The 23752-nt window shown below is 48.9% G+C and overlaps 1 protein-coding gene across 4 annotated transcripts in view; it reads right to left on the reverse strand.

Moving 5' to 3' along the window:
* Positions 1-4835, reverse strand: part of RALGAPA2 (Ral GTPase activating protein catalytic subunit alpha 2) — a 139635-nt gene extending 134800 nt beyond the window's left edge. For all 4 annotated transcript variants that reach the window (XM_064145713.1, XM_064145712.1, XM_064145714.1 and 1 more), the window contains exon 1: positions 4452-4835. In XM_064145713.1, the coding sequence (XP_064001783.1) occupies positions 4452-4557 (106 nt within the window). In that variant the 5' untranslated portion in view covers positions 4558-4835. The remainder of the gene's footprint in view (positions 1-4451) is intronic.
* Positions 4836-23752: the final 18917 nt, after the last annotated feature.

Here is a 23752-nt window from a genome sequence, read left to right on the forward strand (position 1 = left end):
AAAAAAACACACCCACTTTTTTCAGATTAGACCTTTAAATTCTAAATAAAAGCCTGTAAGATCAATTTCCTTCATCTTTTCAAAGGAATGCCAACATGGAAATAGACTGCTACAAAGAAAAAACCCCTCTGCAATTCAAACAGTTGCCAAAATAATGTTAACACCTCAAATTTCAGATTAAATATAAGGTGGTAAATTCAGCAAGTTTGGAAGCATTCACTTTCTAACGTCACTCAAGGAAAAAATGTACAGAATTAAGCAAACTGAGGTAGTGCCATAACTAAAAAACCCACTGCTCTCCTTTATCGTCCTTTTTTTTTTTTTTCTAAGTATAACTTGGAGAAAACAAGAACAGGAGCAGTTAGTTTGGCAACATGTGCCATTAGAGCCTAAAATGCCTGCAGTGGGAGAAACATTGTGAAAGACACCAGCCAGCATGAGGAGTGTCATACTTAATGGGGAGGTGGAAACAAAAACAAGCAAACAAAAGGAAAACAAAGAAACAAACAGAAAACCACAACAACAAGAAATGAAATCACCACAACCAACTATTTTTTGAGCCTTTTTACCATGGGCCTTTGTTATTCTTAAATACAAGAGAGGTTCTTACAATGTGTTGCCTTATTTTCTGCACTGCATACCATAATACACACACTGGCAAGGATATATATGAAGATATTATCTTCAAGAAGCTGTTTCCATATTATCTAACATGAGTACATTGATATCCTCAGAAGCAGACCTCTCAGAATCACAAGAGCCTGCTTTGACACAGCCCCTGCAATAAAACATGTCCCCCAGTAGACAGTCAGCTGTCATATCACAGCATTCCTGCCAATAAGCCACTAATGCACTACCCAACTTTTGGCACTGACAACAATTTTGACTTAAAACCAATCTTCAATAATAAATGTAATCAAAAAATCAGGTCACTGTCTCCCAATGTAACAGACCCTTGAGGGAAAAGGTACTTCTTGAGACGTGATGGGTACATTTTTTTCCCCCCTTGCCAACTGAGTAATAAGTATCTGCACAGAAAACCACCAGCCAACACTACCTTCAGAGCCATCTGCTTTGGGACATACATCACATTTGTCATTTTAATAGGCACATTTTTCCATTTGTTGCACCCATCAGGTCTGTCAGAGGAGACCAACAACCTCCTGTGCAGAGCATGGGCACACAAAACCACAACAGTCCCTAAGATGGGTATAACCCAGAGCCACAGCACATCCAGGATTTCATCTGAATTGGCTTCAGGCAGCTCTCCCTCTGAGATTCTGAAGGGAACACTAATAGAAAGTTGTTGTGTTTCTTACTTCCAGTAAGTTCATGTTAGTGGAGCTGGCAGAAAAAGAAGAAATGTAACATGGATGAGTTCACACTGCTTGTCTCAATCTTGCTTAGGATGGTCTCACAAAACACTCTAAATCTCATCCTGGGAAAAATAATTCCCACTTTTTTTTTTTAAAGTAAGGACATGAGCCAGCAGTGTGCCCAGGTGGCCAAGAGAGCCAGTGGCATCCTGGCCTGCATCAGGAATGGTGTGGTCAGCAGGAGCAGGGAGGTCATTCTGCCCCTGTATTCTGCACTGGTTAGACCACACCTTGAGTGCTGTGTTCAGTTCTGGGCCCCCCAGTTTAGGAGGGACATTGAGATGCTTGAGCGTGTCCAGAGAAGGGCGACGAGGCTGGGGAGAGGCCTTGAGCACAGCCCTACGAGGAGAGGCTGAGGGAGCTGGGATTGGTTAGCCTGGAGAAGAGGAGGCTCAGGGCAGACCTTATTGCTGTCTACAACTACCTGAGGGGAGGTTGTGGCCAGGAGGAGGTTGCTCTCTTCTCTCAGGTGGCCAGCACCAGAACAAGAGGACACAGCCTCAGGCTGCGCCAGGGGAGATTTAGGCTGGAGGTGAGGAGAAAGTTCTTCACTGAGAGAGTCATTGGACACTGGAATGGGCTGCCCGGGGAGGTGGTGGAGTCGCCGTCCCTGGAGCTGTTCAAGGCAGGACTGGACGTGGCACTTGGTGCCATGGTCTAGCCTTGAGCTCTGTGGTAAAGGGTTGGACTTGATGATCTGTGAGGTCTCTTCCAACCTTGGTGATACTGTGATACTGTGATACTGTGACATTTGACATTATTTTAATATTGTTTATGCAGCACATCAGCAACAAAAGGCACATAACAATGCAGGGACCTTCTCCTGCCCTGGTATGATTAAAAACAAAACCAACGCAAACAAAATCAAGCAAACAAAATATTTTGTAACCCTCCAGTACAAACTGGTCCCCAGAGGTAAATGAACATGAAACTGACCATCAGGCTGCTGACTGCACTTATAGAACAGAAGAAATTTACACCCAAAGCAGTCCCCATACCTTCCCTCACAGCTTAGTCTATGGAAAAGGTTACATACTTGTTCACAAAGTACTTGATGAATGCAGGTGTTGAAAGACTCTAACATGTAAACCTCTTATCTCCCACCACCAGGCAGAACTGCTTCATTTGTGAGTCCAAACCAGGAAGATGTCTCTATGGATTGATCAGGTCAGACTTTACATGTATAGCTGCTCAAAAGATGGGCAAGACCTGGCCACTTCTGGAGCACAATAAAGAGAACTTATGGATTGATCCAGCGTTTTGACTACTGATCAGATCCACGAAAGTCTTTTTCAGACCAGCTACTCAAATCCATAAGATCACAAGGATATAATAGCTTTAAACCAGAATTATGTCTATTCACACTGTAAGAAACACATCCCAAAAAATCAGCAAGATGCCCCAAACAAACTGAACTCTTGCAGACTCTTCTACTCATCCATTTCCGTGCTCTCAGCGTACAGCTTTATAAAGAGGTCACCCCAACAGAGCCTAATCAGTACTCTTCTCACTTGGTACTCAGTGTCCTCACCACAAATGCTCCTCACTTTCTTCCAGTAGACTCAAAACTTCCTTTGAGTATTTTCTCCAAACAGGGAAACCCCACAGGAAAATGCTTTTGATCTCAAGATTAATCTCAAGTGCTACCAATGAGCCACACTCCAAACCACAGTGAAGTCCCTTAGTGGAAGCCTTACAGTCTGGTGCATAAGTCAGGTAGAAGACTGAAGTGGAGAATCTTTGCTCTGCAAGGTCTGAGCTGCTTCATAGGCAGCAACTCCAGCTCTACTTATCCTTCACACCACCAAGAGCAAGCATGTAGGCTTTCAATGGAAAGACCACCAACACTCAATGACCACAGAACTGCTCCTCAGTAGAACATAAAACTGCGAACTTCTGCTCTCTTTGCAAGCCACTAACCTCAGGCCCTCTCCTCCAGCCGCTTATTTACTTCTCACAGGTCATAACACATCTTTGAGGCTCTCACCTTCCAAACTTAGTCTGAAACAGCAGACTAAAAAATTATTAGAGTAACAAGAAACTTTTAAAAATATCTCCTACCTTGTTTTGCATAACAGTCTAAAATCAGACAAACAAATACTAACACTGTCACCGGTTCTCCTGAATTGGGACAGTGCTCAAAAGCTCATAAAAGAGCCTCTCCCTGGTGCAGTTTGCTGACTAACAGAGAACATGAGGCTGCCCAAATCATAGCTCACGTCTGAAACACATCAACTGGCTTCAACATTCAGGAGGAAAAGACTGGAATTACAGCTTCAGCTGTGAGGTGACATTTCAACCTTGTCACAGACACAGGAAGGGCATCACAAAATACCATGACATGACCTTTCTTTAAACGCTTAGTAAATAAGCCCAAATCAGTCTTGTTGAGAAGATCATAGTTTCCATGAATGCACCTTCAGAAGAAGACTGCAGGGAATGTATCCACATGATATTTTGCACCCAAATAGCAACGCTGCATCTGAAATATTCTGACATTGGGCAACACAAGTTTCCCAAGCCAGGAGCAGCAAAACGCACCAGTGCCTTTCCCTAAGAGCTTCAGCAACTTTGCAAGGACAAGTACTGCTACCTTCCAATAGCTATAACCAGGACAGCTTACACAGCTCCCCAGAAGTGCAAAAGTTGCTTGAGAATAGATAAGGAAACCTAGGGCAGAAAAGGGCATTGACAAGCAAGATTGTCCATGAGAAATTTAATACTCAGTTTTACACTGTGCTGGGGACAGCTCTTAGCCACTCCAAACAGTACGATGTTATGGTTCGAGCCACCGTGAAGGGTAAGAAAGGACCAGCGAAGCGCTGACGGTTCCGCAGTCTACCCTGGCACCGGCGGGTACGGCCGGCAGCTCTCCCTCAGGAGGGCAGAAGCAGCTCCCTCCCGCGCTTCCCGCGCCCCGGCCACCGCCACGGCGGACTGTGGCCAGACGCGACAGCAAGAAGCCCTGAAAGGAACCAGGGAGTGGAGGACTCCTGTCCCGCCCTCACCCCGTCCCGAGCATCTCTGGGCGCAGCGAGAGACGCCTCAGCGCCCTGCCGGCCGCCCCTCACTCACCTAGCAGCGCCCGAAGGTGCTTGAGGCGGGTGAGTACGTCTCGCTTGGGATCCAACGCCTTCTGGGTTGATTTCCTGACATCGGCATGGCTCTTCCTGGAGAACATCCCGGCTCGGAGGTGGCACCCGGCTGCTGAGGGGAAGGGGCTCCCCTTAGGGCCGTGGCGGTGCGGGCCGCGGGAGAGAGAGGCTGAGGGCCCGGCGGCCGGGCAGGTGCGGGGAACGGGCGTCCACAGTTACGCCGCTCCGGGCTGTGCGGAAGCAGACAGGGGACGGAGACGATGAGAACGTCCTCGCCAAGCACCCCAGCTCGCCACCCGCCGCCGCTTCAGGGGTAGGCGTGCCGGCCGGACACCGGCCGGCCCCGCCGCCGGCTGACCGCCCCCTGCCCGGGCCGCCGCACGGCGCAGGCGCCACGCTCCGTGCGCCAGCAGAACTACAGCTCCCGGCAGGCTGTGCGGCGGCAGGCCCCGCGCGGGGCGCGCCGGGAGTGCAGGCGCCGCCGGCGCTGACGTCACATGGCGTCGGGCTGATGTCAGGCCTGGAGGCTTCATCAGCGAGTGGCTTGGGGCTCGCTGGCCTCTTGAGGCACCTGCAGGGTACCCTGAACCCCCCGGGCCGCCAGCACCTGCTGTGGCCTTACGTTTAGCACCCCAGCACCTGGGCGTGCTGGTCAGCGGTTGGCTGAAGATGAGTCAAGAAGGTCAGCAGCATCCTGGATCAGCAGTAGTGTGGCTAGCTGGAGAAGGGCAGCGATTGGCCCTCTGTACTCGGCCCTGGTGGGGACACATCTAATAATGGGTTCATTTTTAGGCCGCTCACTCCCAGGCAACCAGCAAGGGGACACAATCTCCCGTTGTGCCAGGGGAGTCACAGGCTGGATGTTAGGAGGAAGTTCTTCACAGAGAGAGTGATTGGCATTGGAATGGGCTGCCCAGGGAGGTGGTGGAGGCACTGTCACTGGAGGTGTTCAAGAAAAGCCTGGATGAGGCACTTAGTGCCATGGTCTGGTTGATTGGATAGGACACGGTGCTAGGTTGGACTGCTTGATCTTGGAGATCTCTTCCAACCTGGTTGGTTCTATGATTCTAAGAAGGACGCTGAAGTGCTGGAGTGTGTTCCAAGAAGTGCAGTAAAGCTGAGAAAGGGTCTAGAGCACAGGCCTTGTGAGGAGTGGCTGAGGGAACGGGTTGCTCAGCCTGGGGAAAAGGAGGCAGAGGTGAGATTTTGCTCTCTACAGCTTTCCTTTTCATGCAAAAGAAGCTGTAGCAAGGTGGAGATAGTTCCTTACTCCCTAGTAACAAGTGACAAGACAAGCGGGAGTGGCCTAAAGCTGTGCCGGGGAAGGCCTAGGTTGGAAATTAGGAAAGGGTTGTCAAGCCCACAAAGGTTGTCAGGTCCAGGAACAGGCTGCCCAGGGAAGTGGTGGAATCGCTATTGCTGGAGGGCTTTAAAAGCCATGTAGATATGCTCCTGAGTGACACAGTTTAGTGTTGGCCTGGTAGTGCTGGGTTAATGGTTGGGCTCAGTTATCTCAAATGGCTTTTCCAACCTAAATGATTCTTTGATTTCTTTCCAGGCACTGAGGCCACAACCCTCCTGCAGCAGTGGCTGTGCTCAGTAAAGCCACCAAGGCAGTGGTGCTGGGTGGAAAGTGCAGCTTAGTGTGGGGATCAGGAAAACAATGGCCAGGGCAGGATTTCCTGTGGAGTACAGTGGAGCTGAGAAAGCTGTGTGAGCACCTGAGGCAAGGTGGCACACCGTTATATTTGGGATGAATGCACCATTTGTAATGGCACCCACCTAGATTCCATTTGATTTAGAAGAAAAATACCCAGGTTTTGAAGAACTGCTTGCACTGTAACTGTGTAAATAGTAAATGCTGAGTTTACCCCCATGACACACAGGTAAGGTAAAAGAATGAGCAGTTTGACTTACACAACAAAAGCAGGATTTGCCCCAGAATTAGAAGCCCAACAGGGTTTCACTTAAAGGCTTTTAGATTCTCTCGGTAAAAATCCTGGGTAGAAAAGTAATTTTTAGTAAATTCCAGGGCAGGGTGAGATCCTAAAAACCAATGTTTTCCAGAGAAATAAATTCCATGTATGCTTAGTATTTGTTAACAAACCTGTCATGTATTTAGAGACATTATTTTTCAGTCAGGAATCACTTCAGAAAAAATAACATGTCACAAGAATTACTATTGTTAGGACCAGAAAATACAGCACTGCCCCTTCTCATTTCCTCTGAGCCCTCTCAGGGATTGCTTTTTCTGCCAAGGCCCAAGGTCACCAAAGCAACACATCAACAAGCCACCAGCAAGAGGACAGTCCCAGCTTCTCCTCTTTCCAGTACTTGTGGGTGCTGGAAGCACACCATGGTTGTGACTGTGACACAGGCAGATTTACAGAATCACAGAATGCCAGGTTGGAAGGGACTCTAAGGATCATCTGGTCTCACCTTCCTACGTAGTAGTGGAGTTGAAATGAGAAGGTGCAGCACAAGGCCTGGCTGTATCTCATAGTGTTGCCCTGTAGAGCAATCAAATCTTGGGGTATTCTTGCTGGTCTTTAAAGAAATGCAGCTCCTGGAATTATGAGAAGATGAATAGTGCTGACATGTGGCATTTCTTAACAAAAATCTTAATCCTTTTCCTTACACACACACAAAAAAAAAGTCTGAAAGCATGACCTTGGAGTCAGGCACAGAGATTTTTTTGTTGCCTAACAGCCTATTGTTTTGGAGCCTGTTGAAGGCTTAGAGTAATTCTTGGTGTGTATTCCTCCTGTAAGCCTGTTACACAATGGCTTATTCAGGAACATTTATAAATCTTCAACAATTGTCCAGAATTCTTGATCGCATATTGCAGGTTGAGTATCTGAAGCTTCCTGAGAGAAGAGCAAATTGGGTCATTCCAACTTTTCCTTTCATTGCCACAAATCAATACATGAGGTTGGCTGAGAAAGTACATGGCCAAAATCTTGGGTTCTGCTTTTCTTATTTCTTCTTTTTTTTTTTTCCTTCCCTTTTATTTTATTTGACTTAGAAAAACAAGTTTCAGATTGTCTCTTCTGGTAATTTATGATCATTCCATGTCTCATGGTTAGATTCAATTATATTAAAGGCCTTTTTTGCAGTTTCACAGATTGCATTACATTGGAAGGGACCCTCAAAGGTCATAGAATCATAGAAAGGTCTAGATTGGAAGGGACCCTCAAAGCTCATCTTGTCCAACTCCCCTGCAGTCAGCAGGGATACCTCTAGCTACAACAGGTTGCGCAGAGACACATGAAGGCTGATCTTGAAGGTCTGCTGGGATGGGACCTGAATCACATCCCTGAGCAACCGGTTCCAGTATTTCACCACTCTCGTTGTAAAGAGCTTGATCCAAGCTAAACCTCCCCTGCTCCAGTTTCAAACCATTGCCCCTCATCCTATCACTCCAAGCTCTTTTAAACAGTCCCTCTCCATCCCTCCTGGAGGTCCCCTATGGATATTGAAATGTAGCTCTGAGCCTTCTCCAGGCTGAACAGGTCCAGTTCTTCCAGATGGTCTTTATAGGAGAGGTGCTCCAGCCCTATGATCATCTTCAGCCCTTCACTGGACCCACTCCAGCAGATCCATGTCTCCTGTGTTGGGGGTCCCATAGCTGGACACAGTACTCCAGGTGTAGTCTCACCAAAGCAGGGTGAGACAACCAAAACAATTCTGTTATTTTATGTTTTGTCTTCTGCTTTGCTTAAAAAGAAAGTGGCTGTGATTGTGTAGCTGCTGTAATGTCTGATTGTCAGTGCTGTCAGTGACAAGGAGAGCGTTTTGGTGCTTATATCTGCATAGCTTTAGGCACATAATGTTTTAAAGTCTGCCAGAGATTCCTGTTGTGAAAAGCTCCACAGAATACAGATGTCATGACTTGAACTGCAGGGCACTCCTTTCTCTGCCTCCTAGGTCCTGGAAAATGTGATCACGTGAAGCACTTGGTGAGGCAGCATCATTTCACATTAGCATAATGAGTGGTTTGGGGTTGTGGGTTTTTTTCACTCATGCACTTTAATCAAGGAATTTAGGTTATTTTTACTCAGTTCTTGTACACCAGTGAGATGCAGAGATGGGAAAGTGCCCCTGATGCTGTAAGTAGATGATATGGAATTAATTCAGTGTGGGGCAGGACATTTCTATCTGGTAGGAAGAGGGTTGGCACTGGTCAGTGATCATGATGTGATACCCAGCTGGAACCAACCAGAGGAAGTTTCAAAGCCGCCTTGTTGTTTCTATCCCAGTTCAAGGCACACAAAGCTCAAATTCAATCCTCCTTCCATTGCAGTTAAAGTGGTAACGTGCCTTCTGCTTAAATGAGGAATAAATCTCATCTCTGTATAACCAGTGGCTCTTATGAAATAGAAACAAGCTGGTAAAGGTACAAACTGACAGAATCCAGTGGATTCCTGTGAGAAATGGTTTTGAGCACTTGACTGAGAGGTGGAAAGCTTTAAAACTCATGGAAATTAAGTCACACTTCTATATGGGGTGTGATGAGACTTGGCTTTGCAAAATTTCTTCTTCCACTTTTCAGAGCACATATTATTTGGAAATATGCTATTGTGTATGGTTATCCACTACATCCTATAAAAGCTTTTAAAAATGGAAGTCATCCCAAAGACTACTGATAAAGTTCCTCTTTGGTTTTGATATGCCTTTGGGTTAGCTGCATCATCACAATACAAAACTGAATGATAAACTGTGGATGTTCTAACTCACATTCTCTTCTACATGCCATGTGCCATATAACATTCACAGATTGCATCAGGTTGGAAGAACACCTTGAAGGTCATCTTGTCCAACTCCCCTGCAGTCAGCAGGGACACCTCCAACTACAACAGATTGCCCAGGGCCACACTAAGTCTCAGCGTCTTCAGGGACAAGGTCTTAAGCACATCCCTGGGCAACTTGTTCCAATATTTCACCACTCTCATTGTAAAGAGCTTCCTCCTGATGTCCAACCTAAATCTACCCTGCTCCAGTTTCAAACTATTGCCTCTCCTCCTATTGCTGCAAACTCTTCTAAATAGCCCTTCCCCAGTCACCTTCTAGTTGTCCTTCAGATACTGAAAGGTAGTTACATGTTCTCCTTGGAGCTTTCTCTTCTCCAGGCTGAAAAGCCCCAATTCTTTCAGCCTGTCTTTGTGGAAGAGGTTCTTCATCCCTCTGATCATCTTTGTGGTCTCCTCTCTGGGCCTGTTCCAGCAGGTCCATGTCTCTTGTGCTGTGGGTCCTGTAACTGGACACAGTACTTCAGGTGAGGTCTCACCAAATTAGAGGGGCAGAATGAGCTCTCGCAATCTGCTGGCCATGCTTCTTTCAATGTAGCCCAGGATGCAGTTCATATTCTGGGCACATAGCTGGCTCATGTCCAGCTTCTCATCCACCAGTACCCCCAAGTCCTTTTGTGACCACAAGACAATATTTTGTTCTGTACCTAAGTGCATCACCACCTGTTGGCTAATTTTCATGGTATAAGATGATTAAGGGCAAGCAGTCAGTGTTTTAGCAAGGTGGAAACCCTTTTAACAGCTTCTCCTCTGAATTTTAGCTAAGCACAAACATCCAAATTAATATGTACCTTTAGAAACACAGAATTATATGCATCTGACCTTTAACTTTTTAGTTAAAGCATCACAAAATAGAACTTTCTGAGTGAGTCATTTGTGAGTTGATGATAATGCCAACCAAAAATCCCGGTAGACTTTCAGCCTGTGTAGGGGAGCTGCTTGTAAAATCCTCTGGCTTGTGTCTTCTGACAATATCACAGATGCAGTTTCCAGAAAATCAGATGATGCATTTCCCAAAGATGATGCTTAAGGTGAAATAATTTCCTGAAAGAGATTTGGTCACTCAGCTTTCAGGATCTGAAGTAAAACCTATATAAAGCAGTCATTTAAGAGCAGTAATCACTTATCACAGAACTGAATTTGTAAAGGTCCCAGCACATTGTGACATCCTAAGCAAGCCAAACACAAGCACAGCAGCAGTGTGAGTGGATTCAGTATTCATTTAGATAAGTCACTCCCTTCTGCAGGAAGCTGCCTTTTTGGCTTTGTGTGGGTTTGGATAATGGGATGGGCAGACCTCTGCTCATGCTGGTTGCAGTGCCGTAGGATCAGCATCACATTAGGGTGGGGGAGACTTCTGGGAAGTTGTAGCACAGCCAAGGCCCTACAGACAGAAGATGACCTTGACAACAATGTCACAGCAACACCTGCCCTGGAAGGGAAAGCTTGCCTGATGGTCACAGCCCCTCTTGGTGTATGTGGTGTGGGTGCTGCAGAAAGCTATAAGAGAAGATACTATTTTGGGCACCAAATGGATATAAGCATTATATAAGCAGTAAGGGGCAGCACAATTCCAGTTTAAAATAGAATGGCTTAAATTATTAATATGTGTTTACACTGAAGGCAAGCACACTGTCCCTGAGTTGCACCACTCATACTGCAGCAGGGACGCTAGACCAGATTTGCAGAAGTTCCCTTCCACCCACCATCATTCTGGAATTCTGTGATTTTGTTTCTCCCCTCTTGGAAGCATTGTGGTCTTTACAAGGAGTGAGCGGTCCTGCCAACAGCAGTGGGCCTGCAACAGTCATTATGCTGATTCTTGCAGGCAGTCCCTGCTGCTGGTGCTGAGTGCCTGCCTTTGACACCTCTAGGACACTGTGAGGGAAGAACAGGGCAGGGGAGTAGGGGCAACGTGCACAGTGTTGGGTTTTGGTCATGTTTCCTACCCTCTCTTCTAGGCGGTCAGCTGCCCTCAGCTAACAGAGCCAGTGAGCAGCAGCAAGATCTCCCCAGCTGCAGCAAATCACTGGGGTGCAGATTGCCTGAAGGGGAGGACATTGAGCAGTGCTGTCCCCAGAGAGCTCTGCCTTGGAAAGGAAAAGGCTTCCTGAAATTCTCCCGGACACAAAGGCTGTGGGTCCACTGCTGCCCTCCCTGAGGAGGGACGTTTTCCCACACCCTTTGTGCCTGTATTTGCCTCCTCCCAGTGTCAGACGTTCCCCCGGCCTGAGCACCATCCAAAGGACAGAGGAAAATCTCAGCAAGGTCACAAGCCTGAGAACTGTGTGCTTGTGCAGGGATCCTTCTCCTGCCTTGGGGCTGTCTGACTGCTGCAGATGGACAGTGACCTCTTGAGAGACCAAGGCATCCTCTTAGGATGCATCTGGCATGGCCTGATGCTGGCTTCTGGAAGCTGCAACCTGCTGGTTTTTGCACCTTAGGCACTCACCTTGCTAGGGATGACTGACTCAAGGTCCAAGGGTGCAAGCACACATCCCACATCATCTCATCGAAATTATTCATTTCTTTCTGATGCATTGTGTGAGAGTGTAGCATTTGACAATCAACTCAACATGAGCAAACAGTGTGCCCAGGCAGCCAAGAAAGCCAATGGCATCCTGACTTGTATTAGAAATGTGTCCAGCAGGAATGGATAGGTGATTGTCCCTCTGGTGAGGCCACACCTTGAGTATTGTGTTCAGTTTTGGGGACCTCATTACAAAAGGGATGTTGAGGTGCTGGAGCAAGTGCAGAGGTGGGCAACGAAGCTGAGGAAGGGCCTGGAGAATAAATCTTATGAGGAGTGACTGAGGGAGCTGGAGATGGTTAGTTTGAAGAAGAGGAGGTTGAGGGGAGAAGTCATCACTGTCTGCAGCCACCTGAAAGGAGGTAGTGGAGAGGTTAGTGCTGGGTCTCTTCTAACAGGTGAATGGAACAGGTGATAGAACAGGTGATAGAACAAGAGGGAATAGCCTCAAGCTGTGGCTGGGTAGGTTTAGACTGGATGTTAGGAAGTTTTGTTTTTCATGGAAAGAGTGGTCAGGCATTGGAATGGGCTGCCCAGGGACATGATTAAGTGTGGATGTGTTTAAAAGTCATTTGGATGTGGTGCTTGGGGATATGGTTTAGGGTAAATCTTGTAGAGTAGGGATATCAGTTTGACTTGAGGGTCTTTTCCAACCAGAATGTTTCTGTGTGTGATTCAGAGCAGGGAAGGCTAGCTATGGGTCTCATATTTTGGCTTGAAGTCACACTTACTTTCTACATTTCAGATCAGAAGGCTGATACAAACTTCATTTCCATGGTCAGAGAGCAGTGACTCACTATAGCATAACCCAAAATGTATCCAAGAGAACCATAGTGAAAATAATGTGAAAATAGTATGAGCCTCATTTGCTTTAATCTTTCAGCTTTGGTTTGGCTGGGAGACACAGGGCTTGGCCCACATTTCTGTGCTTTTCATGCATTAAGATCCTTGGTCACAGGAGGGTGGAATCACTGTCCTGTTTTCCTGCCTGCTGTAAGCAAGGGCTGGAGGTGATGAAAAACTCTGCTTCTTGCTGCAGAGTTTGGAAAGGTGAAACCTGCTGCTGCCACTGTAAATACAGCCACCTGAACTTCACTGAACCTGAGGAACAGGCAAGGCTACTTTTCCTGTTGAGTCTGAAATTTTAATGACAGAGATTAAATTACGGAACTTCTCTGCTTACTTGTGTCAATACAACACTTTATAATGAGCCTGGAAAAAAGGGTAGAGGAAGAGTAAATAAAAGAGACTTGGATCCTAAGTAATGCACAGGTGACATAATGATTTCCTTAGCAGAGGGTGCTGTTACTCATTATTTATCCTTCAAACCAAATGCTTCAAAAAGTTATTTTCCGTGTCTGGCACCTGAGCTTCTTAGTCCTACATTTGCATCAACTCACTTGATGCTTACCAATTTAGGTGCAGTGTGCAGTTATTAGCAAACCATTTTGCTGTGTGTGGAAATGAGACTCAGCTCAGCAGGACCAAGAGTGTGTAAAAGTTTTTTTCCATCTAGCTTTGAGTTTGATGACTTTGTCTTCCTAATTGCTCCTATAGGGTGCAGAGACATGGATCCCTGCTCCAGACTCTTAGTGCTTCATTTCTAATGCACCTGATTTTTCCTAGCTCTGAATCCTACAGACTGCTTTTTATAGATCAGTTTCTGCAAGGGGTCAGAGTTTGGCTGAGTTTATGAAAGCAAAGGCTCCTCATGTACTTATACTCACTGAGCACCTCTTACAACAGCCACTGGGTTTCTCACAGTCCTTCGTTACATGTGAATAAATGAGTGACAAGAGACACCAAAGGGCTGGCAATGCAAGGGAAGTCAGGAGAGGTGCAGTCAGTGCCTAGCTTATCTGGCAGGTGGAGAAGAGCAGTCCAAAGGTGTCTGCAGAGGATTTCTCAGAGGAATGCACTACAGCCACAGGCTTCCCAGAAGACAGTTAATTATTTAGTGTGAGTTACTCATTTAATCTTTATTTCATAGGAGTTGAATATTTACTTTAGGAAAAGCAGACACAGACACCTTTGATGCACAAAAAATCCTCAGAGGGATTTAGTTCTAGTTTTAGCTGAAAGTGGTCTGCACTGCAACACACAGGTCTGGGTGAGGGTAGGGGCTGGGCACCACCAGCAGCATTCTGTCTTCATATGCAATAGTATATGAAGATTTTCAGGCAAAGGATCAGCATGAGTGGTCTGCTATGTCTGGTCATTCACAAAAGAGGATAAATCAAATGTCAGAAAGTGAAGTTTTACTTCTAGGCATGAGATACGAGCTCAGCACACAGCAAGTGCTTGGATACCTGCGTGGTGTGGTGAAGGTCAGTGGCCCGTCAGAGGGTCACAGGTTCATAGAGTGGTTTGGTGTGGCAGCTGAGGAAGGGAGTCAGCAAGAGCACATCCCTGTGTACCCCTGATGGAGGATTAAGGTTAGAAACATAGTAAACTGGTATGCTTGCCTGGAGTAACATTTGCATAGAAGCATAGCAGACTTAGAACAAAGAACTGAAAATAATCTGTGCCAAGATAGCAACATCTCACTGTTATCCAGTAAGAATGTTAAAAACAATATTTTACCCTATCACTGTATTCCATAACTGGTAGAGTTACCACAAATTGTAGAGTGACATGTAGAAAGGCTGCTGCTATAGTAGTACATGGCTTCAGCTTTGGTTTCTACTGCTGTATCCACATATTCTTGTGTACAGAGACAGTTTGGGTTGGAGGCCACCTTAAAGGTCTGGTTCCAACACTCCTGCTGTGGGCAGGGACACCTTCCACTAGCCCAGGTTTCTCAAGGCCTCATTCAGCCTGGCCTTGAATACCTCTAGAGAAGAGCATTCACAACCTTCCTAGGCAACCTGGTCCAGTGTCTCTCCACCCTCATTGTAAAGAATTTCTTCCTAATCTCCAGCCTATATCTGCCCTACTCAAGCTTCAGTCCATTCCTTCTCATCTTACCACAACCAGCCCTTGTAAGAAGTCCTTTTCCAGCCTTCTTGTAGGCCTTCTTATAGCTACTGGGAGGCTCTTTGAGGTCTCCCTGAAGCTTTCTTCAGATTGAACAACCCCAACTCCCTGGGCCTGTTCCCATGGGGAGGTTCTTCAGCCCTCTGATCATTTTCATGGCCTCCTCTGGACCTGCCTCAGCAGTTTGATGTCCCTCTTATACAGGGGGCACCAGAACTGTGTGCAGTACTCCAGGCAGGCTCTCACAAGAACAGAATAGTGAGGGAGAATCACCTCCCTATTCCTGCCAGTGGGGTCTGCAGTAGGCTGCAGGGTGGCGAACAGTGAGTGAGAGCAGTGAAATAAATGGTGCTGAAATAAACCACATGTAAAGCTGGGGGTAGGAGTGTCCCTGAGCAGACCTACGCTCAGGAACTGGGTTTTCAGAAGTTCCTAGCCTTGGAACATCTGGCAGTAAAAGAGGATGGAACTTCTGGATGCTGGGATATTTAAGAAAATTGTAATGGAAAATTTCTAACTATCATAGCCCATGAGGCACTAAGATGTCATTCATACAGTGGAAATGATAGTCAGGAGAAAACCACTTTCAAAACCAGACATCAGATTTCCTTATGACAGAATTTCAAAATGTGTATAGAGGGAAAATGAGAAATTTATGGCTATGAAAGAAAAAAAAGTCTAAAATAGAAGGAACACTGATTGCATGTCCCTTGATGCCTTCCAAAAGGAAACAGCACAGAGGCTGAGGAAATTTCATGGAGTAAAAATATCAACCCACTAAAGAGATCAAACTACACTTGCGAAAGGTTGAACTGCTTGCAGAGGTTTATGGCAGGTTGTGAAAGCCCATAACGTACTGCCCCTGCCAAGATCTTTCCGTGAGGAGGAGTTACAGCTCGACTTGAGACTGGACTAAGCAAGCCGAGATAGCTTGCGTTGTAAAAACAGGAAAATCACTGCCCTGCTTCCCCGCTCTGTGTGCGGCGGTGCAGAGATAAAGTGCTGCCTGTCTCAACTGCACTAAATCCCAGATAAGTGGTGTTTACTTCACCCCTCTCCAAGAGGAGAGGTCACTCGTGGTCTCGTAGAGCCCCAGCAATTTCCTCCTGGCAGTGTTCACCTCTGCCCGCCCAGCATCGGCTCAGCCTGCTTCCCTCCTCCGGCTGCCCGGCGGTACCCCGGCTCTGGGGAACACGAGATAACCCCCTCCCTGCTCTGGGGAACACGGGTTAACCCGCTCCCCGCTCTGGGGAACACGCGTTAACCCGCTCCCTGCTCTGGGGAACGCGCGTTAACCCGCTCCCTGCTCTGGGGAACACGCGTTAACCCGCTCCCTGCTCTGGGGAACGCGCGTTAACCCGCGTTAACCCGCTCCCTGCTCTGGGGAACACGCGTTAACCCGCTCCCCGCTCTGGGGAACACGCGTTAACCCGCTCCCTGCTCTGGGGAACGCGCGTTAACCCCCTCCCTGCTCTGGGGAACGCGCGTTAACCCGCTCCCTGCTCTGGGGAACGCGCGTTAACCCGCGTTAACCCGCTCCCTGCTCTGGGGAACACGCGTTAACCCGCTCCCTTCTCTGGAGAACACGCGTTAACCCCCTCCCTGCTCTAGGGAACGCGCGTTAACCCGCTCCCTGCTCTGGGGAACACGAGATAACCCGCTCCCTGCTCTGGGGAACGCGCGTTAACCCGCGTTAACCCGCTCCCTGCTCTGGGGAACACGCGTTAACCCGCTCCCTGCTCTGGGGAACACGCGTTAACCCCCTCCCTGCTCTGGAGAACACGCGTTAACCCGCTCCCTGCTCTGGGGAACACGCGTTAACCCGCTCCCTGCTCTGGGGAACGCGCGTTAACCCCCTCCCTGCTCTGGGGAACGCGCGTTAACCAGCTCCCTGCTCTGGGGAACGCGCGTTAACCCGCGTTAACCCGCTCCCTGCTCTGGGGAACACGCGTTAACCCGCGTTAACCCGCTCCCTGCTCTGGGGAACACGCGTTAACCCGCTCCCTGCTCTGGGGAACGCGCGTTAACCCCCTCCCTGCTCTGGGGAACGCGCGTTAACCCGCTCCCTGCTCTGGAGAACACGCGTTAACCCCCTCCCTGCTCTGGGGAACGCGCGTTAACCCGCTCCCTGCTCTGGGGAACGCGCGTTAACCCGCTCCCTGCTCTGGGGAACACGCGTTAACCCCCTCCCTGCTCTGGGGAACGCGCGTTAACCCGCTCCCTGCTCTGGGGAACACGCGTTAACCCCCTCCCTGCTCTGGGGAACACGCGTTAACCCGCTCCCTGCTCTGGGGAACGCGCGTTAACCCGCGTTAACCCGCTCCCTGCTCTGGGGAACACACGTTAACCCGCTCCCTGCTCTGGGGAACGCGCGTTAACCCCCTCCCTGCTCTGGGGAACGCGCGTTAACCCGCTCCCTGCTCTGGAGAACACGCGTTAACCCCCTCCCTGCTCTGGGGAACGCGCGTTAACCCGCTCCCTGCTCTGGGGAACACGCGTTAACCCGCTCCCCGCTCTGGGGAACGCGCGTTAACCCGCTCCCCGCTCTGGGGAACACGCGTTAACCCGCTCCCCGCTCTGGGGAACACGCGTTAACCCGCTCCCTGCTCTGGGGAACACGCGTCAACCCGCTCCCTGCTCTGGAGAACACGCGTCAACCCCCTCCCTGCTCTGGGGAACACGCGTTAACCCCCTCCCTGCTCTGGGGAACACGAGATAACCCGCTCCCTGCTCTGGGGAACGCGCGTTAACCCGCTCCCTGCTCTGGGGAACACGCGTTAACCCGCTCCCCGCTCTGGGGAACACGCGTTAACCCGCTCCCCGCTCTGGGGAACACGCGTCAACCCCCTCCCTGCTCTGGGGAACACGCGTTAACCCCCTCCCCGCTCTGGGGAACACGCGTTAACCCGCTCCCCGCTCTGGGGAACACGCGTTAACCCGCTCCCTGCTCTGGGGAACACGCGTTAACCCTCTCCCCGCTCTGGGGAACACGCGTTAACCCGCTCCCTGCTCTGGGGAACACGCGTTAACCCTCTCCCCGCTCTGGGGAACACGCGTTAACCCCCTCCCTGCTCTGGGGAACACGCGTTAACCCGCTCCCCGCTCTGGGGAACACGCGTTAACCCGCTCCCCGCTCTGGGGAACACGCGTTAACCCTCTCCCCGCTCTGGGGAACACGCGTTAACCCCCTCCCTGCTCTGGGGAACACGCGTTAACCCGCTCCCCGCTCTGGGGAACACGCGTTAACCCGTTCCCCGCTCTGGGGAACACGCGTTAACCCCCTCCCTGCTCTGGGGAACACGCGTTAACCCGCTCCCTGCTCTGGGGAACACGCGTTAACCCTCTCCCCGCTCTGGGGAACACGCGTTAACCCGCTCCCCGCTCTGGGGAACACGCGTTAACCCGCTCCCTGCCAGCCTCCCGGCCCTGGAGCCGCCTCTGAACAGGCGAGCAGAGTATGTCAGCGGTACAGGCTGAAGCAGCAGCAAGAAGCTGACAGACCATTTCTGGTCCTGAGACATAATGCAGGGAGGATAAGAAGCAGATTTTTTTTTAGTACAGGTTATGAATTAGAATCTTCTTTCTTTTCTTGTCCTCTGCTCAGCTTTCTTGCCTTGGGTTTTATACTGCCGATCGTTTAACCTAAGCTCTCTTTTTCTTTTAGTCAACAGCGTGTTCCTATTTTCATTTTTCTCTCACCCCATGTCTGCTCTTTGCCACTCTAAGGAACAATAAATGAGGAAGGGAACAGTAGACTGGGATCACCTTAAGCTGATCTTTGCTAACACCAAGAATGATCATGCAGTTTGTCTTAACCCCGAGTGCAGTTCAAACGGACAAACCAGACTTTATTTAATGGCTGCGTAACATCCTAACTTCTCCTCCTGAACTAAGATCTCAAATCCTCTTGTACCTAAGGAAGACAACAATAAAAAAAGCCTTCAAACACACAAACCAACTGCTGGCCACTGGTGCTACACAGATTCCTCCTTCTTTTCTTCTTCTGCAAATAAATGTCTGCAGAAAAGCTGTGCAGTAATTACAGCCTTCGGAAAGGGCTCAGGTTTCCCCCCATGGCCAAGCAGGACCAAAACAAAAAAAGAAATAATAATAATAAAAAGTATTATTTTCCCTACACAGCTGGTGTTCAGATGAAATTATGTGGTGAGCTTTGAAACAGTATTAAAAGAGAAAGTTTAATTAACCTGTACTGCAGAGACAGAAGATAATATCTGATACATATAACAGGCACACAGACAAAAAATGTGATAAAATAATTATTTGCAATTAGATATATGCATTACAGACAATGTGGTAATTAAAATGTACTCCATGTCACAGGAGGTCCTTTATTATCAAAATAATTTGTAGAAGGATTGTAGAAACAATGTGATTATTATCCATACATCCCTCTGAAATGAAAACATAACCTCAAAGTTTTCCCAAGAGCCCAAAGCTCTTCTGAGTTTGGAGGTGCCCGTGTGGTCAAATCACTGGATCCTCTCTCCCAGTGCCAAGTCTGTTTGATACTGCAGTGTGTTTAGGTCTCCCATTTCTTGGTGCAGAAATTCTCCTCTGCACTGCTCTTTTGCTGGGCAAACCAGTCTCTTTTTTTTTTTCAGCTTCTCTCATTATTTGGTTGTTAGCTGTGACAAACCTGAGGGACTGAATTTACTAAGGCTGATTCTTTTCTCTACTGTCGCCCTTTCAAGGCACTCAGGCCATGATAAGGGATGAAAACCACAGGAAAAAAATACATTTATACTTGCTTGAAGGGCTCCTTTTCACTTTTACATCTCTTGAAGAATTAGCAGAGCAAGGGACAGATAAGCACAGCCTAGCAAACGGGGTGAGATTGCTAGGAGTAAGGCCCAGCTCAGCCTCCCAGAGCTGTGACTGTATGGTCAGAGAGGCTGGTACAGCTGTAGAAACTCCACAAAAGACACTCTGAGTTCTGAAGGATTGTTGTCCAGGGATGAGGCTGCAGGGAAGCTCATTTCTGCTGCTTCAGCCTCTGCTCCTCTCCAGCAGCCAGCATGGTCCTGGGTACCTGCTACTCTGAGTGGAAAGCTAACCCTCAGCAAGAGCTTTCATTAAGGAGGTTGTGGATGGCGTCTCCCTGGAGGTGCTCAAGACTAGGTTGTTCAGGGCCCTAAGCAGCCTGGTCTAGTGGAAGGTGTCCCTACTGTCCTGGAGTCCTGTACCCCTAAATTCCTCTCCTGCCCGGACTTCGGGGGGGAAGGGGAAAAGCCGCCTGGTTTCCCCCCCCCCTCGCCTGCCCTGCAGCCGAGAAGGGGGCGGCGACTGCCCCGTGAGTTCCCGCGCTGGAGCCAGGCTGGGATTGGCCGTGCGCTTTCGCGCCTAAAGTGTGGTAACTCTGCCCTTTGTCTAGCGAAGGGTATAAATATTGGGGGTCTTCCCGCCTTTGGGGTTCCCGCTTTTGGATTTTGCCTGTGCCTGGACGAGTTCGCTCACTCTCCTGTGCCTGGACTGCGGAGAGACCAAAGGACTTGCCTTGGTGTTAGGCACACCTTTGTCTGCCTAACGACCCTTAACGACTCTTAACGACTCCTGTAGCCGCTGGAGGAGGAAGACCGACTGCACGAGCCAGCCTGAGTGAGTTATTTGGCTTAGCTTAATTTAGTAAGAAACCGCTATTAATTAATAGCTAAAGCCTTTTCCAAAAACTGACTTCCAAATATATATAGTCAGATTATTAATGGTATCCTCGTAGAATTCTCATGCAACTTAACCTGTTTATCAAACGAAATTAATCTTTGTATATATAGTTGTGGGGGCGGGTTTTGTAAAAATAAAAAAATATCTATTTTTGATAAATTCTCGACTCGGCCACGAATTATTACTGCCCTCCGCAACATTATGGCGCAGTGTATGCAGGGTAGTTCAATCATAGAATTTCTACAAGAAAAGGGATGCCTAATCACAGGGCTTGATTTAATTTGGGCTCAGAAAAATTGTAAAAATCCGGAGAAAATCCTGGAGAAATTAGCTGAGCGCTCAGACCCTGTGATTTCTGAGTCTCCAACGGAGCATTTCTCTGTTGTTCTGGGGTCAGTCGTGACCCAGACTCTGGCCGAATTTGAAAATTATGAAAAAAGAATTCAGGCCTTGGAAAAGGATTTATTAGCCGAAAAAGCTAAATGCCAAAGTATCTGGGAAAGCATGCTGGCGCAGACAAAGAGCCTGACCGCGGCACTGACTGCCCAGATGAAAGAAAGGCTTGTAACGCCTGCAGACACCACCTCTTCGGTCTCCGTGTCTGAATTTGAATGGAGTGATTCGCGGGAATCGGGGAGAAAGGCAGAGAATGCCCCGAGGGGCTCTTCGGGGGAGAGAAGTTCCCCGAAACCAGGCACAAAAGACTCTGCCAGAGACGCAGAGAATTCCTCTGCACATGCCTCTGCGCGGCAGAAAGCCTCAAAGCCACGCAGAAAGCGCAGGTCCCGACCTGACTCTCCCGTAGCTAGCGGTGAAGAGAGCTCCGGTGAGGAGGGCGCCGCGGTGCACAAGCACGTGTTGCCTGTGATCAGGACTGAGTCCGTGAAGGGCAGAAAAGGCGCTGCAGGGACCACCGTGATCAAAAAACAGTTCACAGACGCACAGCTCAGTGACTTACAAGTCAAATACGCGAGAGATCCTGGGGACTCAGTCGCTGACTATGTGTATCGAGTGTCCCGAGCCGGTGGGGACCGGGTCCTTCTAGACTCGCAGGAAGCTGCTGGAGACTGGGGGGACGATGTGTTCCTGACACGTGAACCCGAGGGGACACACAGCCTCACCGCTCGGATAGCCTACTGGGCAAGCAGTGTCCGTCCAGCCTACCGGGGGGAGCCGACGGAACTAAAGGTCACCAGCTGCTCTGAGCTCATCACTGCTCTCCGCAGACTTGCCTGTGTCCAGGCTATCTATGATAAGGGACATTACGATTGCCCGTTTTATGCCCCTGTGGACCCGGAGAGACTGCACCCTATTATGAAGGGTTTGCCAGCAACTCTGCAAATCCAAGTAATGAAGAACGTTGAGAAAATTGAACGTGTGCTTGGAGAAAATGCAGAGAACGATGGTGCTAAAGAGCACGTAATGACTTGGGCTGAACTGTTAACTGACTTGAATGCCCACGGGCTGCAGTTTGGGTTTGGGTCTCCTGAAGGAAAAGGGGCTGGGGAGAGACAGTCTCGTGCTTCTCCCCCAGAAAATCCCAGGACTCTGCGCAGGCAGGTCCGGCCAGTGCAGGACTGCCCCCCCAGGGGGACCGGTCCTTCAGGCTTCTCCCCGAGGGGGAGGGGCAGAGACCAACAGAGTGACTGGAGACCCAGAGGAAAGAACAGCTGGCATAGACAAGCCCTGACTTTAGGGGTACCAAAAACTGTTTTAAGGCAGCTGGCAGACTGGCAGCTGAAGGATCTAGTGCGGTGCCTTCAGAAATCGGCTGCAAAACCCAGAGGCAGCCGCGAGAAGCCCAGCGGTGGCTCCCAGAGCGGCTCGCCTAGAAGCGGCAGCCCCCCCGCTGGGAACTGCAGCTCGTCCCCAGACAGAAAGGTTAACCCTTTCTCGTCTCCCACACGGGAGGCAAAACACTGAATTACTGTAATAGTGGCTCGGCAGCTTTTAATGGTCAGCAGTCACGGGGAGAGCTACAGAAGCCCCCAGAATAAAGACCTGCTGCCTAGGTGAGCCACGTGGTCACTGACCACCTGCCCCAGTACAAAAGGCCAACCTATAGGGGTAGTGCCAATGGCATGGGGTAAACCCAGAGGCTTATATGCCTGGGAAGCCCTAGATGCAAATGGAAAAGGCCACCGGATCAGTACACGGTGGATCGTCCCCAACTATTAATTGCTAAGCCTGGCCTTTATAGGCCGAGGCAGGTTTTGTCTCCTTACAGGTTAAGGCCGAGGCAGAGGACCAGTTCCTGACCACCTGACCAGCACCTGGGAAAAGGAGAACCAGCTACACGAGAGATGGAGTCATATCACCGGGGTGGCCAGTGGATGATGGCATCAGGACCCACGGACTGTGACCTCCAGCCATGGACTCAGAGCATCTAAGGCTCTGCCATGAACTTGGTTGCTCTACCAGGAACAGAGCAATCTTCAAATGGACTGTGTAGCTTTATTAATACTGTTTGGGCTATTGTTAAGCCTTGTTAAGTATTGTTAAATATTGTTGGGACGATTAATGTATTACCTATTGTTAATGTTGGAAAAGGCTAAGCCATATATATATATTAATAGGTTCCTAAATTGAAGGGGGATCACTTCTCACTCAAGTTCTAGACAAAGATGCTCATTACCACCGGGGTGGGATGTCCTGGAGTCCTGTACCCCTAAATTCCTCTCCTGCCCGGACTTCGGGGGGGAAGGGGAAAAGCCGCCTGGTTTCCCCCCCCCCCTCGCCTGCCCTGCAGCCGAGAAGGGGGCGGCGACTGCCCCGTGAGTTCCCGCGCTGGAGCCAGGCTGGGATTGGCCGTGCGCTTTCGCGCCTAAAGTGTGGTAACTCTGCCCTTTGTCTAGCAAGGTTATAAATATTGGGGGTCTTCCCGCCTTTGGGGTTCCCGCTTTTGGATTTTGCCTGTGCCTGGACGAGTTCGCTCACTCTCCTGTGCCTGGACTGCGGAGAGACCAAAGGACTTGCCTTGGTGTTAGGCACACCTTTGTCTGCCTAACGACCCTTAACGACTCTTAACGACTCCTGTAGCCGCTGGAGGAGGAAGACCGACTGCACGAGCCAGCCTGAGTGAGTTATTTGGCTTAGCTTAATTTAGTAAGAAACCGCTATTAATTAATAGCTAAAGCCTTTTCCAAAAACTGACTTCCAAATATATATAGTCAGATTATTAATGGTATCCTCGTAGAATTCTCATGCAACTTAACCTGTTTATCAAACGAAATTAATCTTTGTATATATAGTTGTGGGGGCGGGTTTTGTAAAAATAAAAAAATATCT

The sequence above is a fragment of the Pogoniulus pusillus genome, chromosome 7 (assembly GCF_015220805.1).
Source record: "Pogoniulus pusillus isolate bPogPus1 chromosome 7, bPogPus1.pri, whole genome shotgun sequence".
NCBI lineage: Eukaryota > Metazoa > Chordata > Aves > Piciformes > Lybiidae > Pogoniulus > Pogoniulus pusillus.